The 15894-nt window shown below is 53.6% G+C and overlaps 2 protein-coding genes across 3 annotated transcripts; one reads left to right on the top strand and one right to left on the bottom strand.

Moving 5' to 3' along the window:
• Positions 1–2417: 2417 nt before the first annotated feature.
• DEFB124 (defensin beta 124) lies at positions 2418–5536 on the bottom strand. Its single transcript, XM_026502853.2, has 2 exons — positions 5479–5536; positions 2418–2566 (listed from the first exon to the last, which is right to left on the bottom strand). The coding sequence occupies exons 1-2, from the start codon at positions 5534–5536 to the stop codon at positions 2418–2420; spliced, it is 207 nt and encodes a 68-aa protein (XP_026358638.1).
• A 1444-nt stretch (positions 5537–6980) lies between these two features.
• On the top strand, positions 6981–15438 carry REM1 (RRAD and GEM like GTPase 1). 2 transcript variants are annotated; one of them, XM_026503221.4, is made up of 5 exons: positions 6981–7085; positions 7933–8490; positions 9574–9656; positions 13327–13528; positions 14781–15438. In XM_026503221.4, the coding sequence occupies exons 2-5, from the start codon at positions 8106–8108 to the stop codon at positions 15050–15052; spliced, it is 942 nt and encodes a 313-aa protein (XP_026359006.2). In that variant the 5' UTR covers positions 6981–7085; positions 7933–8105; the 3' UTR covers positions 15053–15438. The 2 variants fall into 2 exon arrangements, with proteins under 2 accessions (XP_026359006.2, XP_057168588.1); XM_057312605.1 differs by having other exon boundaries at positions 9577–9656; positions 14781–15292.
• Positions 15439–15894: the final 456 nt, after the last annotated feature.

Below are 15894 nucleotides of genomic sequence, written 5' to 3'. Positions count from 1 at the left end.
CACACATAGAGAGAAATGAGGGAGAAGTGGTAAAACGTTAATATGTGGGGAAACTGGGTGAAGGATCTGTGGGAATTCTTTGCATTGTTCTTGCAGATTTTCTGAAGCCTGAAATGTGTGAAGAAGGCGGCCAGCGGCGCGCCCCTTGCTCAGGGACAGCTTTACCGAGCGCTTACAAAGCCCCCCAGGATCGCATCGGACCCCGCGGCCCCCGCATTCAGAGCCAGCACCCCCGTTTCACGGAGGAGGTGGTGACTTGCCCTGTTCGCACAGCCTGCGGCCTGGACGTGGCGGAGCTGCGTATGAACTTGAACCCGACGCCTCACTCCTCGAGCTCATCGCCCTCTTCCTTCGCGGCAACAAGGTCGCAGACTCCCTCGCACGGTGTCTGGGGCGGAGCCGAGAAAACAGTTTCTTCGCTCTTTGCAGAACACCGCGGAGGGCAGGGGTCAGAGGGCAGAGCTAAACTTAGTTGCCTCCAGTTTAAAATTTGGTCTAATTCAACAACTTAAATATTCTCTTGAGGTTTCTTGAATTCGGAGAGACTCAGTCTCTCTGGTATAATTGCTCAGGCTTCCAGATTCCTTCTCTCCTCCCCGGCTCCTCCCCAATATGACGGCTGTGCTAGGAGTGAGGAGATTCAATGGTCAGCTGCCGGCTGGCGTCTGCTGGGATCTGGATGTCACTGGAAACATCCACTGGCTTTCTAGCCGCAGCTGGTTGCTGGTGAACCGGTCAGGCCTCTTCCTGACTCATCGAGGCCTAGTGGAGATACTGGCTAACAGCACCGCACCGCACAATGGTGGCTCTGGGGTTCTTATCTTGTCCTCTGTCTAGGCTCCCAACACCAAGCCCACCTCATCCCCACCACACTGGGTCCTAAAACAGTCCCACTGGCCATCAGTTCAACGTCTAGATCACCCAGAAACTAAGGGGGGTACAGAGGCAGGGCTGATACTCCGGGGGGTATGCTTTGTTATTAAATAATTCAGTGCTTCCCTCCTGGTTGGTAAAAAGCTGTTGCCCAAGACCCTTCGGTACGGCCTCCTCCACTCCAGCTGCCTCTGGCACGTTCCCAGGTCCCTCTTGTAGCAGAAACTAAAGGGTTAACACAGCAGCTAGTCTCCAAGACTCTGCCCCAGCCCTGAGGCTCATCGGCCTGTTAAGTATTTTGAATAACACCACTCTTCTTAGCCCGGCCAAGCAGGGTCCTTTCTCTTACTCCAAGACCACCCTGAACTTCTCTGAAAAGTCTCAAAGGACAGTGGATAAGAGCCCCTCTGTACTTGTTGACCGTGCCTGCCCCTTTCTGGGCTCTGCCCCAGGACAAGGCGGGTCAACAGTAGGGGTCTCCCCCCCCCCTTCCCCCAGCCCCAGGTCCGTCTACTATCCAGGCAAATACCTTCTTCCCAGCCTCCCCGAGACACCACCGGGAGCAGCCGTAGCCATGGGACACAGCTCTGGCGCTTGAGAAGGAGGCAGAAGTCTGCGGAGGGGTTTTCCAGGGACAGTGTTTGCTTTCCTGGTAAAAGTGAAAGTCTAGCTCAATCCAACCCTCCCCCTGCTTCCTGCTTTAAACAATGACATGGTGCCTGAAGTTTTGGTAGCCATATGGGACCCAACAGGATCCCAAGATGTCCGCCCTGATGTGGTTGCCGCCTAACCCCAGATAATCCCCTGCAGATTGAGCCACCTCTGTGTTCAGCCAGACCAGTCCTGATGCCGGGTGATTGCAATGTCAGTCTGTCCGCCTACCTCCCTGACTCGGCTCACGTTTTCTCCCTGCCTTCCCTTGCCCACAGTTCCCTGAGCCTGGCCGAGGCCCACTTCTCCTCTCTCTGCTTTCCCTGTGTACGTGAAAACTGCTTTCATGAAATCCTGTGGTCATTTCCACCTGGGCAGGCCCTTGCAATGCTAAAATAGGAGATAAAGGAACCTAGAGAAATCCTGCCACTCTCGAGGGCCTGCCTTTCAAAATGCCAAAGTATATTACCTCTACCATTATTAATCCTCACTATAATTAACTCATTATTATTATTAACTCATATTGTTACGATTAACTCTAACCTCCTTTTTGCATCCCTTCTATAAAGTCCAAATCTCCTAATATTATAATTTATCCCCGTTTTATGGATGAGAAGACCCAGGATGCTTACGGAGATCAAGTAATTTTTCTGGAGTTGGAGAGAGCAGACAGGATATTATAGGCAGGCTGGAGCCATTTACTGAGGTCATTAATACCCACTCGGCCCGGGCACCTCACCTCCCTCCACCAGCCATCCTTCCATCCCTCCCATACCAGGACCTGGTCCACCCCCACACCCCGCCCGGGGCTGAGCAAACAGCAAGAGGAGACAGGTGGCGGCAGGTGTTTATTGGAGAGCAGGCGTGCCAGCCCCAGGACCCGCTACACATATTTATTCAGGCTTAGAGGCCAGAGGTCTGGCTCCATAGGCGAGGCAACACAGGGAGGCATCTGGGCACATGTGCATGTAGGTCTCTTGCCTCGAACAGTAAGTCCGGCAGGCCCCCTGGCCCTTCCAGCACCGCTTAAATTCACTTCTCCCTACGCAGAGGAAGACCACAGGTCACAGAGCAGCCCATGGGTTGCAGGTTAGACCGCTGTTCCCAGCTCTGACCGTACATCAAGGCACAGGCCACGGGTCACAGATAAAACCACTGACCCCAAGTTAGGCCACAGGACCCACATCAGAGCCCAGGTCTGGTCTTTTGTTAGCATTCTGGTCATTGGTTGGATGACTGGTCATACAACAGCCCACAGGTGATAACTTAGGCCACAGGACATGAACTCTGACCACAGGTCAAGGGGTTAGACTAGATGGAACAGACTAGACCCCTAGTCACAGGTGAGACATCTAGTTACAAATGAGCCCACAGATTCCAGTCCAGGTTAGCCCACAGGTCACAGGTTAGACCACTGGTTATAAATTAAAAATTAATTTCCTTTTTTTGATTTTTTTTTAATTTATTTAGAGAGCAAGTGAGGGGAGGGGCAGAGGGAGACGGAGAGAGACTCTCAAGCAGACTCCCCACTGAGCTTGCAGCCCGACATGGGGCTCGATGTTACAACCCAGAGATCACGACCTGAGCCAGAATCAAGAGTTAGATGCTTAACCGACTGAGACACCCAGGCGCCCCTAGAAACTAATTTCTTGTCCAGGTTAGCTCACCCCCTGCTCAGGTACACTCTAGGCACTTTTCATCACAACACTGTACAATTATAGTTGGTCTTATTATGATCCCCATAATACAAGATAAGGAAACTGAGGCACGGAAAGGTTAACAAGCTTGCCCAAGATTACAGAGTCATTAAGGAGCACAACCAGGATTCAAACCCAGGTAATTGGGCTTTAAAGTCCACACTCATAACCATGACATAAACTGCATGGCACCCACAGGGACCACCCCAGGGGCCATGGAAAAGTAGGGCTTTGGAGGAACAGGTCCTGTACCCCCTCTAAGGGTCTTCGGTCACAGCATGAGGCATCTCCTTCGTTCATTCATTCAACAAACACGGGACATTGGGAATACCACAATGAACAAGATGGGCCAAGGTCCATGCCCTCAAGGAGCTTCCAGAAGGAAAGGCACTTACAACCCTAGGAAATAAATACAATTAGTAGAGTTGTGGTAAGCGCCCGGAAGGAAACCATCAGGATGTGGTGATGGCCAATTAGGGCAGGTGTGCAAACGTGAGGAGAGAGGCCACTCAGGCAGGCCTGTCTGCTATAGCATTCTTTCTAGACAGGTGACCCAGATAGGCAGAGAGCAGCTGGGGCTGAGTGGGAGGTTGAGGGGAAAGGCTTCCCTCCCTCTCCCTGGATTAAAAGAGATCCCGTGGGGACGCCTGGGTGACTCCATCAGTTGGGCATCCGACTCTTGATTTTTGGCTCAGGTCATGATCCCTGCATCTGGCTCCGGGCTCAGAGGGAAGTCTGCTTGGGGTTCTCTCTCTGCCTCTCCCTCTGCCCCCCATGCTCTCTTGCTCTCTCTCTAAAATAAATAAATAATTCCTTTAAAAAAAAAGACAGAGAGAGAGAGATCCCATGGAACCCTCACATGGACCAACCCATGGGTGTTATTCTGCCCTGTCAACCAGCCAACCTTCCATCCCGCCAAGGTAGGGAATCTTAGAATGAGACAGACTAGGCTCAAAATCTCTACACGGAGAAGGATCCACACTCGGAAGAAGGCAGCATGGTGTGAACCCAGCTCAGACCCCCTTTGTCCAAATCCCAGCTCTGCCATTTCCCAGCTGAGTGACCTTGGCCTCAGATTCCTCATTATAACTCCCTTTCAGGGGGCAATCATGCAGGCCTTAATCATTCTAGCACAGTGCCTGGCACATAGTAAATACTCAGTAAATGGAAAGTGAGATTATTGGAATGACAGCGTAGAACGTGGAGCAACGAGGGCTCAGTCATGGCCAAACCTCTCCTTTTATAGATCGAGAAAGGAAGCGACTTATCCCACTTTTCCTAGTCAGGAAGTGGTGAGTTCTGGAACCAGAACCCAAGACCCTGACTCCCAGGTGAGGGCAGTTCCTACGACTACTCCTAACACAGCATCACATTTCGACCTTCCAATGACCCTGAGACCCAGAGTTGCTATCGTCTCCTACGTGATCTGTATCCCCACTGCCCTCATCTCTTCGACTTCATCTTCTCTCCTAGTGCACCCCCACCCCAGCCGCACTGGCCTCCCCACTGCTCCTCAGACACATCGGTCATCCTCCTGCCTCCTGGTGCTTGTGAAGGTCTTAGTATTCTCGCTGTAGGCAGATCTCTGCTCAAACCGACCTTACACAAAACGGTTAAGATACCCGAGACCGACTTCGCGATAGTTCCCTAAAACAAGACTGGTTCAAGTCGACAATTGTTGAGATTGGGTGAAGGTACACGGGGGTTTTTCATACTATTTTTTAATTTACATTTGGCGTTTTCTTAAATTAAAAAGGTCTTTTTAAAAAACTTTCATTACATTATTCTCTATGCTTGCATAAATTTACATTTTTCTACAATAAAATGTTTAAAAAAAAAACTCACCTTGTTCCTTATATTATTCTCTCTACTTTCATGTAAATTTCAAGTTGTTCAAAATAATAACTTCAAAAACAACTCACACAGGGCCTCCCCTGACCATCCCCATCAGCTCCCCACCCACCCCCCACATGCACATACCACACCGACCCCTGGTCCTGCTTCTATTCTTCTAAGCACTTATCACCACCTGACATATTATGTGTTTATTTGGTTCTTTCTGTCTAAAACATCAGCACCATGAAAGGATGGGCCTGGTTTTCTTTCCCTGCTGGATCCCCAGCAGTGGTCATGGTGCCGGCTCACAGTAAATATTTTTCAAAAAATATGTGTTGAGTGAACCCCATTTTAAAGATTAAGAAACTGAGGAACAGACTGATTTAGGAAGTTGCCCTAAGGGGCCCAGCAAGTCAGTTACCTGGAGGCAAATGACCCAGGGCCAGGAGAGCCACAATGAGCAGAAGCAGTTGGGTCATGGCCACAGGGCTTCTGCGGAGGTCACTGGCGAGAACACCAGAGGAGCCAGGCATACTGAGCGCTGCTGCCTGCGGCCCAGCCTTTATCAGGCTGCAGATCAAGGCTGGAGTGTGGGCAGCGGGAGACCTGAGTGGGAGGCTGAGGCTCTGTGATCTCAAGGATGTAGCTGGATCCCCGCCAGCTGTGTGGGGAACTGGTCAACCATACAGCCACTGAGCCGCAGAGCTGGGACTGGAAGCTAAGTTGCCTCACTCCCAGACAATGTGCGACAGACCCCAGTCACAGCCTGTCTTGTGGGTAGGAAAGAGATGCCCAAAAGGCCAAACCACAGAAGGAGGCCAGGCGTGAGGGGGTTCAGCGTCTGTCCCGAGCGCTGCGGGGGCTGAGCTAATCTACAAACTGCTGTGGGAGTTGGTCTGAGCTGGACACCTGGACCCCCTCAGCCATGACCATAAACCCCACCCACAGGTACAGCCTGGTCTGCAAGAGCCCACATACAAACCCGCCCCAGTCCCTCAAGACCTCAAAGGAAGCACCCTGCTCAAAGACCCTGGATCCTGGCCCCTTAGATGGCCAAAATCGCCGGTTCCCTACAGCCAACTGCCCTACTCCACCAGGATCACAGTGTGTCTCTCCTCCAAGGGCCTAGGAAGATTTTTTTTTTTAAGCCATGGTCAGTGATGGAAAGGGACAGTTGGCTGAGAGGCAGAATCCTGAGTCGCAGACCCAGATAAGCGTCAGTGTGGTGACGGGATTAAATGAGCTAATAATCCAGGCGAAGTGCTCAAATCAAACCAGCCACAGCCCAAACACCTAGTAAATATTCATCAGAGAGGGCACAGCCATTCTCCCCGCACAGGACGGCCCCCTGCATAAAGAGTGCTTAACCAAGAATTTGGTGAATGAACGAATGGAATGCCAATATCAAATATTAAGAAGTCTTCGGTGCAGACTTCCTAGGCTCCCTCCTAGGTGGAGCCACGTCCCAAAATTAATTCTCCATCCAGACCTGAGCTTCTCAAAGTGGGGTCCATGGACTCTGCAAGATCAATGGGCATTTGTTTAAAATGCAGATTCCTGAAGCCCTCCCCCAGAACGGCAGAATCCGCCTCTCTTGGAGGGTGGCCCCTGGGAATCAACATTCAACCAGCTCCCCAGGTGGATTCTGCGAGGGCTGAAATTGGTGCGCCCCGTTGCCTGCGTGGATGCAGAGGGGATCCAGACCCAGGAATTCAGGAATCCCTTCTTTCCTCTCCCCGCCCCCCCGCCCCGACCCCGACACTGCCACCACCACCCCAGGCGAAGGCCTTGCGACAGTGGGTCAACTGAGCTCTGCGGAAAGTCGTTGGGCGGCTGAGGCCTCGGGGCGGGGACCCCGGGGCTGCCCTGATGGGGCGGGGCTGGACGGGGCGGGGTCGCGGCTCCTCCCCCGGCCCGGGCGGCTGGGCGGGACTGGCCCGAGGGGCTGCGCGCGGAGGCGGTGGTGCAGCCTGGAGCACCCGGCAGCTGCAGCGGCCGCCGGGGACCCTGGACCCCTCCCCACGCGAGGTAAAGGCCCGCGCAGCCTGCCGCCAACTTAGTGAAGTTGGAGCGGAGTTCGCCAGGCGCCTGCACGGGGGGATCTGCGGTGCAGGGAGGGGCGGGAGAGGCCTCGAACCCGCGTCCCGGGGTGAGGGTCCTCCGGCCTGGGGCCTGGTGGGTTGGATAGCCTCGGACGAGGAGCCCTCCCGGGATCGGGGGACTCACACTCAGGACCCGGGGCGGGGGAAAGCTCGGACTCAGACTCGGAATGGGACATGCGCCCCCGGGTCCTGTAGGTCCCTTCCCCGCCCCCCCCGCCGGGACCCTGTCCTGTCACCAAAACTGGGGCTCTCTGCCTCGAAACCCCAGCCCCCCAACAGCCGCTGGAGGCCGTCGCGCCAGCCTCTCCTGAATTTTTCACGTAGGGGGCGGGCCGGACACGCCGTTCCCAAGGCACCAGGGCGCTCGGGTTACAGCCGAGGGAACCCCCAGACTCCCCTCGGCCTTCGGAATACCAACCCACTCCGTCCTGCCTCTTCCTCAGCCCTCAAGGAGATGGGGCAGCGGAAGTGAACCCCCCAGGGGCCCTCAACCCTCCAGCCCCGATCTGAACCTTGGGGAAGAGAGCTGTGGGGAAGGGGGGGGAACCCGGGAATTAGGCTCCTTTCAGAACGCGGGTCCCTTGTTCCAAATGGGAGGGGCACGTCTGTGTACGCGGGTGGGCGCGTGCTTGCATGGACATGCCCCCTTGCCGCGGCCCCTCTGTCTGTCTCTTGTCTCTGTGTCCTGGGGTATTGGGTCATCCTCGAGGCAGAGGAAGCGACCTGTGGGTGTGCACGCGTGTGCTCACAGCTTGCCTACTCACCCCTCCCAGCCTGACCCAGGTTTACTCTGGCCCCGACGCCAGGAAGCCCCCATCCCAAGGAGCTGAGGCGCCTCCTCCCGTCATTTGAACAAGAGAAGGCTTTGGAGGAAGTCCTCTCAGAAACTCATCTGGACCCTGCAGAAGGGGCTCACAGTGCCTGGCTCACTGCCCACCCTGGCTTCATGCTTACAGAAGGAAGGAAGGAGCAAAGCCCCTCCCCCCCAAGGATGACACTAAACACCCAGCAAGAAGCAAAGACCCCCCTGCGCCGGCGAGCCAGCACTCCACTGCCCCTGTCCCCCCGGGGCCACCAGCCTGGCCTCCTGTGTACAACACCTTCTGCAAAACCCCAGCATCCCCGGCTGGGCCAGTCTGCCTCCCTCAATCCTCCCACTCGGCAACCTTCGCCTGCCCCCAGTGGCTGGTCCTCTGAATCCAGTGACTCTGAAGGCTCCTGGGAGGCCCTCTACCGCGTGGTACTGCTGGGAGATCCTGGCGTAGGGAAGACCAGCCTGGCCAGCCTCTTTGCAGGGAAGCAAGAGCGGGACCTCCATGAACAGCTGGGAGGTAGGGACCCTGTGAGCTGGGGTGGGATGTGGCCAAAGGAGGGAAAGCCTTGTCATCAGGGGCACAAGGCTGCTAAGAAGAGTTGTGCAACTCACACACTGCTCAACTCTAAAGGGCATCATTCACATAGACTATGAAGTGAACGATGCCTCCCCCCCACCCCGAGAGTGGTGCAGGGCACAGCCCGCACAATGGTCTACAGGATGGAGATGACTTGAATAGTGAGAAGGTTGCCAATTTCTCATGGGTGAGAGGTGTATGATTAATTTCCATGTCATAAGGGAAGCAATTCTGAGTTCTATGAGTCTCAAATGGAAAAAAAATGGTAGGCTCCCACCCCGCTCAGAAACTCCCAGCCCCAACTTCCCCTGACTCTCAGATATTCCTAGCTCCACAGACAACCATCCATGGCCACCACGACCTGCAGCAAAAGTAAGATCCTGCCCCAAATGGAGATTCCCCAGGTTCCCTTATTCCCGAGAGATGCAGTGAGCCAAGAGGGTCGGTGGGCCCCAGGAGGAGGGGAGACAGGGACAGGACAGAGGAAATGAAGATGGGTTCCTACAGGACCAGCTGAGAGGACACAGGATGAGTGCAGAGGGAGGTTGTTTAAAAGCAAAGAGAAAATGGGGACACTCTGGCCAGGCCCCTTCTCTAGCCTTGGGTGTGAGAACCCTAGATGAGACGTGTACATGTGTGCACCTGTAGGTATGACAGGTGGGGGACTGAGGCCCGAAGAGGGTAATATGACCTGCCCAAAGCATACACTAAGTCAGGGCCAGAGCGGGACTGGGAGAATTCCCAGCCCAGCTTTAACCCCACCATCCCACACTCATTGATCAACCAAACTAGCAAAAGCTTTCTCAGCACCTGCTATGTGCCAGATACGATGCTGGCAGCTGGGGAGACATGGGCTCCTCATGGAGCTCTTGACCTATCAGGAGAGACAGACATCAAACAAGTGTGGCGAGCACTTCCCGCACAAGTGGAGGGAGTGCTGTGACCAGAAAGGAGACTAGGGGGGCCATGCCCTCCCCATGCCTACCCCCCTTCCCTGAGATCTGGCTCTTTCCTTGGTTGCAGAAGATGTGTACGAGAGGACCCTCACGGTGGATGGTGAGGATACCACGCTGGTGGTCATGGACACCTGGGAGGCTGAGAAACGGGTATGGCACAGCACCCAGGACCTGGGGGAAGGGGTGCTGAGCCTGGTACCAGACCCCTGTCCCCTCCTAGGACATGACACAGCAGGGACATGGCAGAGGCCATCCTCAGCAGCCCCTAAAACCCACAGCTCCCAAGAAGCCTTTGCAAGTGAAGGCAGAAGAACTTCATGACCCCGAGTCCTTTTCCCACTCCACTGATCCCCTCTGCAGCCACCCCAGGGCGTGCTTCTCCCCCTGTAAACTTCCACCTCGTCCTCAGCACCCTCATCCCACTGCCCGCTCCCCACGCACACTGTGCAGAGGAAGGAACACTGCATTTAGCACCAGAATGCCTGAGGGTAAACTCCCCTTTCTCTTCTTTACCAGTTGCATGGCTTTGTGCCCTGAGCTGACCTCAGTTTTCTCACCTGATAAATGAGTTATTCATTCCTGCCTTCCTTACCAGCTGGTTTTTTAAAGTTCTTACACAATTTCACAGTGGTGAGTACAGTTTGGAGCATGAAACAATGCTGGACAGAGGTGAAGAAATGTAAATAACGATCATTCTCATTCCTCATAACTTGGTAGCTAGTAAAGAAGGAAACCAAAGGATGTCCTTTCCTACCCCGTTCCAGAGCAGGAAAAAAGCAACAGACAGGGATATGCTTTTCTTACCTTGTTTGAGTTTTATTTTTTCTTGCTATACAGATAATACATGCCCATTGTAGAACTTTGAAGAAATACAACCAAGCAGAGAGAAGGATGTAAAAATCACCTGGGAGCCTATCTCAAGAAGGGGTAGGCCCCGCCCCTAACTTGCAGGGAGGCCCCGCCCACAGGGTGGGGCTTAGGAGGGTACCGTCGGGTGATTGGCAAGAATGGCTGACAGCCCCAGTGATAGGAGGAAAGGATAGGGACGAAGGAGCTAAGTGGCCAATTCCTTTCCGCAAGGATGAAACGCACCCAGCTCCAAATGAGCATGATGATGATGATGGTGGCCTTCCTAGCAGCAGCTGGCATTTGCGGAGCACCCTCTTCCCAAGGGTCAGCCCCCGTGCTAAGCACTGGATATACATTATGACGTTCAGTCAAAACAAATACCCTAGGTGAGTATTCTGATTCCCATCCTACTGATGAGGAAATCGAAGCTCAGAGAGGTTCAGTAATGCGTCCAAAGTTCTCAGAGAGCAAGTGGGATTCAAACACAGATCTATAAGCCCCCGAGCCTGTACTCTTATGCACTAGGACTGTCCCTCTCCAGCCCCGCTGGGAACATCACCTTCCAAGCCTTCAGCTGGGGTTTCACTCCTTCGCTCATGCATTCACTAAGAAACACAGGCTGGGTATGTATCATGGGCAAGGACACTGAGGACCCAGCAGTGAGTAAGACAGACGTGTCCCTTGGCCTCATGAAGCTCACAGGCTGGGGGGGAGGAGGGAGCACTTTTTGAATGCAGTTGAAAGTCCTGTGGGGCAAAGTCTAGTGAATTAAGAAAAGTGATCAGCCTGGGTGTCCCATTTGGGAGACCAGGAAGAAGAGCACTGGAACTGGAATTCTGTGCCCAGCTGGCTGTATGGCCTTGAGAATGTTTTCTCTTCTCCTTTGGCCCTTGGTTTTCCTACAAGTAAAATGGGGAGACTGAACCAGTTTCGCTGGCTAGTGATGGTGGAGGCAGTTTCCACAGAGGGTCCACACAGTAGCTGCGTCCGGAATAAACATCCATCCTTTCAATAGATGGTGCCCTCTGATGTCAGAGAGGCAGGACCTGCCAGAATTGGGTGGCCCTTTGGCTCACGCCATAGCTCCCTAGCTGGCCTGACCATCAGGGTCACCTAGAGAGTATAAAAAGTCAAATCTCTGGGGCACCTGGGTGGCTCAGTCAGTTAGGCACCAGACTCTTAATTTTGGCTCAGATCATGATCTCATGGGTCGTGAGATGGAACCCCACATAGGGCTCCATGCTCAGCGGGGAGTCTGCTGGAGATTCTTTCTCTCTCTCTCCCTCTGCCCCTCCCCCTACTTGCATGCTCTCCCTTTCTCTCTCTGTCTTCCACATAAATAAATAATCTTTTAAAAAATTAAATTCTCAGGTCTCACCCCAGACCTAATGAATGAGAACCTACAAAAATGGGGTCCTGTAACCTATATTTCTAGTCGCACCCCCAAGGGGTCTTACCCACCAATCCATGTTCCAACTGGTTTCTGTGATCCTAACACATAGCAAATCCTTCATAAACATTTGTGCAATAAATGACTGAATGCTCAAGCCCCACACTTTCATTCTACAGATGGGGAAACTGAGACCCAGAGGGAGGAAGGAACCTGTTCATGGTAAGGTTAAGAACTCACATCCGTCTGACTCAGCCCATGGTTATTCAGCCTGGGGAAGGATCAGTATGGCTGTTGAGAACTTAATTCCTTTGACAGTGTGTTGACCATGGATCTGAGGCCTTCCTATTCATCTGTCTTATTGGGTTATCAGAAAATTCTTCTGGCTTCTTCCCCCCTCAAAACCAATGCCTCCACCGCACTCAGTATTTCCTACCCCTGGCCTTCTCTCCTCTCCCATTCATCCTCTCAAACCCCACTCGCCAGTCCACTCTTAAGCCCTCCCGACACTCTGCCAGGTTGAATTCTTCTGACCTCCTCTCCTCTTCCCCCATGGCTCCTCCAGCCACGTGCTCCTGCCTCTTCATGGTACTTATCACAGGGCATCAGAACTCTTGACTTTCACAGCGTCCCTTCCAGACCATGAGCTTTTGGAAGATAGGAACGGTGTCTTACTAAACACTTACAAAGTTATTACCCAGATGGTCCAGTCTCAGAGTGTTATCCCTGACAAGAGATCACCACCCAAAATGGCATATCAAAAGTTCTCCAGTCCTTCCCTTCCTTGTCAAACAACTTGCAAGGACTCTGCTTCTTAAAATGCCCCTGCCTCTCCCACCCATTCCCTTACACTCCACAGTTGCTCCTTTTTACTTCTCTCTTCACCACTGGCCTGGAAAATGCCTCCCCTTGAAGTCAGCCTCCCTTCTCACTTCTCTCCCTTCCCTTCGTCTCTCTTTTTGAAAGACTTTTTTTGTTTGTTTTTTTGTTTGTTTGTCTGCTTATTTAGAGACGTAGTGAGTGGGGGAGGGGCAGAAGGGAAGGGAGAGAGTGAATCTCAAGCGGACTCCACCCTGAGCGCGGAGCCGGATGCCGGGCTTGATCCCATAACCCTGAGACCATGACCTGAGCCAAAACCCACAGTCAGATGCTTAACCAACCGAGCCACCCAGAAGCCCCCCTTTTGTCTCTTAATTGGACTGCAGAAGGCCACAAGGACTCTCTAGCAAGACTGACTGATCAGAAACCAAAGAGCTGAACCCTCCTTAGCAGGAAGGGGAACCAAAGAAATCTTTGTCTCAGTGCCTGGCCTACGGAAGCAATCGACAAATGAGAAAACGTAGTGAGGTGTTATTAGCCCAGTTTTCCACACAGAGAAACTAAGGCTCAGAGAGGATTGGTGGTTTACCCAAGGCGACACAGAGAATAATGGCAGAATTTGTCCCCCAAACCTGTCCAAAGTGTAAGCCTCAGCCCCAGCACTCCCAATCAGACCATCCCAGCCCCAGCTTTCTCAGCCAGGGCCCTCTGGCTGAGAGGTCGGTACCCTTGCAGAATGGGCCTGGGGCCACTCTGTTGCAGGATGGAGGCTGGAGCCAGGATTCGTGCCTGCAGGCGGGCAGTGCCTATGTCATTGTGTACTCCATCGCAGACAGAGGCAGCTTCGAGAGTGCCTCTGAGCTCCGCATTCAGCTGCGGCGCACGCATCAGGCGGACCACGTGCCCATCATCCTGGTGGGTAACAAGGCCGACCTGGCACGCTGCCGGGAAGTCTCCGTGGAAGGTGAGCCCTCTACTCCACCCTCCTCCTCCAGCTTCCTCTCAGCCTGCTATCACTGCTCCTCCTCCAGTGCTCTCCATCTCAGGGACTGTCACCCCACCACCGCCCCCATCGCACATGTACACGCCTAAGCCTGAAAGCTAGGAACTGTTCTTGCTTCCTCTCCCACTCCCCCCAATCCCACTCCCCCAAACCAGTCCCCAAATCCTGTCAGGTCCACCTCCCTTAACCCCACGTTCCCTTTCCACTATACCCACAACCTCTGCCCCATCCTGGCATCTCCACCTTAACCTGGGCCAGCCCCTGTACTTCTCTCTCCCCATTGAACCAGTTCTCCTTGCCAGCTGTCAGAGTTTTCCAAAACCAGATCTGACCTTGTCACTACTTTGCTTAAAAATTCCCGTATGGCTCTCCCATGCCCTCAGTCAGAGACACTTTATCCACTGGACATGATAGGCCCACAAGCTTTCCAAGGGCTTGCATTTGGGATCTGAAACAATTATTAGCTCCAAAACACAGTGAGAAAATTGCAAATTAAAATTTCACAAAGCTTTAATCATCTACAAACACAATATTGTGGCAGCTGACAACTGCAAACCAAAACGTTTAGTTATATATAATTTGCATGTAAAGTGGTATAGAGAAAATTTCAATATGTTTGGTAATATCGTGTGGGACCCGTAAAGATCTCAAAATGGCCCTTCTCACAGGGCAAAAGCTAAAAATTATGGAAACTGAGAGCCAGAGAGGGTGAGCCAGTTCCACGGGGTCACCAGCCACCAAGGACAGGAACCCAGGCCCCTTTCTCCCAGCCCAAGTGGCTTCCTAAAGATGGAAGACCATGTGCTTCGTGAGCAGACAGCCCCAAACTCCCCAACATAATCCCCAGGAGATTTTGTTAAAATGCTGCTTCACAGACCTCGTCCCAAACCTACCCAATCAGATTCTTTATTGGTGGGCTCAGGAATCCGCGTTTTAACAAGCTCCCCCAGATAACCCTGATGCACAGCTCAGACCCCTTACTTGGCATTCAAGCCGCTTTCCAGCCTCTCTGTCTTCCCAGCCTCGTTCTGCTACCAGTATCAGTTCCTAGCCTGTGAACTAACTCCTCAGGGCCGGGTCTCATTTACCGCGGAGTTCCCTGGCGCCCGGCACAACGCAGGGCCAAAAGAAAAAGTGCTTAGCTTGAGACTCAACACACCTCTTCCCACCTTTATGTTCCCCCCAACCCGGCCCGCCTGACCCCGCCCCTCAGAGGGCCGCGCCTGCGCGGTGGTGTTCGACTGCAAGTTCATCGAGACGTCGGCCACGCTGCAGCACAACGTGGCCGAGCTCTTCGAGGGCGTGGTCCGCCAACTGCGCTTGCGCCGCCGGAACAGCTCGGCCAGGGAGCCGTCCGCGCCGCGAAGGCGGGCGAGCCTCGGCCAGCGGGCTCGTCGCCTCCTGGCCCGCCTGACGCCCCGCAGCACCCGCCGTCGGGCACTCAAGGCCCGCTCCAAGTCTTGCCACAACCTGGCCGTGCTCTGAAGCCGCCTGCGCCCTGGGGCTGGCGGAACACGGGGCTGCATTTGAGCTCCGCCGATGCCACCGAGGGGCCACGGCGTAGTTGCCTGGAGTCAGCACAGCGGGCTGCGCCTGCCTGCTGCCCCCAGGGCCGGAGCATCTCCCGGAGCCGCAGCTTCAGGGACCTCTCCGCCCCGGGAAGCAGTGGACAGACTATGGGGCCGAAGGCTCACCCTGGACACAGAGTAGGGGTGTGTGTGGGTGTGTGGGTGTGGGTGTGGGGGTGGGTGGGTGGGTGGGTGTGTGGTTTGTTGTTGTTGTTTTTTACGAAGTGCGAGCCTTTTTGTAAAAATCTTCCTTGTCCCTGGGCTCTGGCCAACTCCCCACAATAAACCAGACCAGAAGGGTGACCAGTCTGAATGCCCAGACCTCTTCTTTTGGGCTCTTCCAAGCATCTCCACCTCCCACTGTCCCATCTACACTGGCTGCAGACGGGGTTAGCCCGCTGACCTGGGTCAAGGTCAGTCAATAAAATCACTGGACCAGTTGTGTGTTCAGGCCCTTCTCCCAACCACTGGGCATGGCCCCTGGCGCCGGTCTTTGAGGGAGACCCCGTGGTGCACAGACAACCACAATTTAGTAGTGTGATGACCTCCTATTTTCTCATAAACCCATTTTTTAGATTATAGATTCAGAAAATCTTATCTGGAAGGAATCTCAGCATTCATCCTCACAATATAATAGCTCTTGTTTGTTAGGAGCTGTGGTTTAAGCTGTCACAACTAATAATTAATCTTCACAAACCCTGTGTACTAATTAGAAAAATAGAGGCACGGGATGGTGAAGGTTCATACTCAAGATCATAT

The sequence above is a fragment of the Ursus arctos genome, unplaced genomic scaffold, assembly GCF_023065955.2.
Source record: "Ursus arctos isolate Adak ecotype North America unplaced genomic scaffold, UrsArc2.0 scaffold_16, whole genome shotgun sequence".
Classification (NCBI taxonomy): domain Eukaryota; kingdom Metazoa; phylum Chordata; class Mammalia; order Carnivora; family Ursidae; genus Ursus; species Ursus arctos.
The sequence above is the reverse complement of the archived record's forward strand: the minus strand, read 5'-3'. Positions and strand labels throughout refer to the sequence as shown.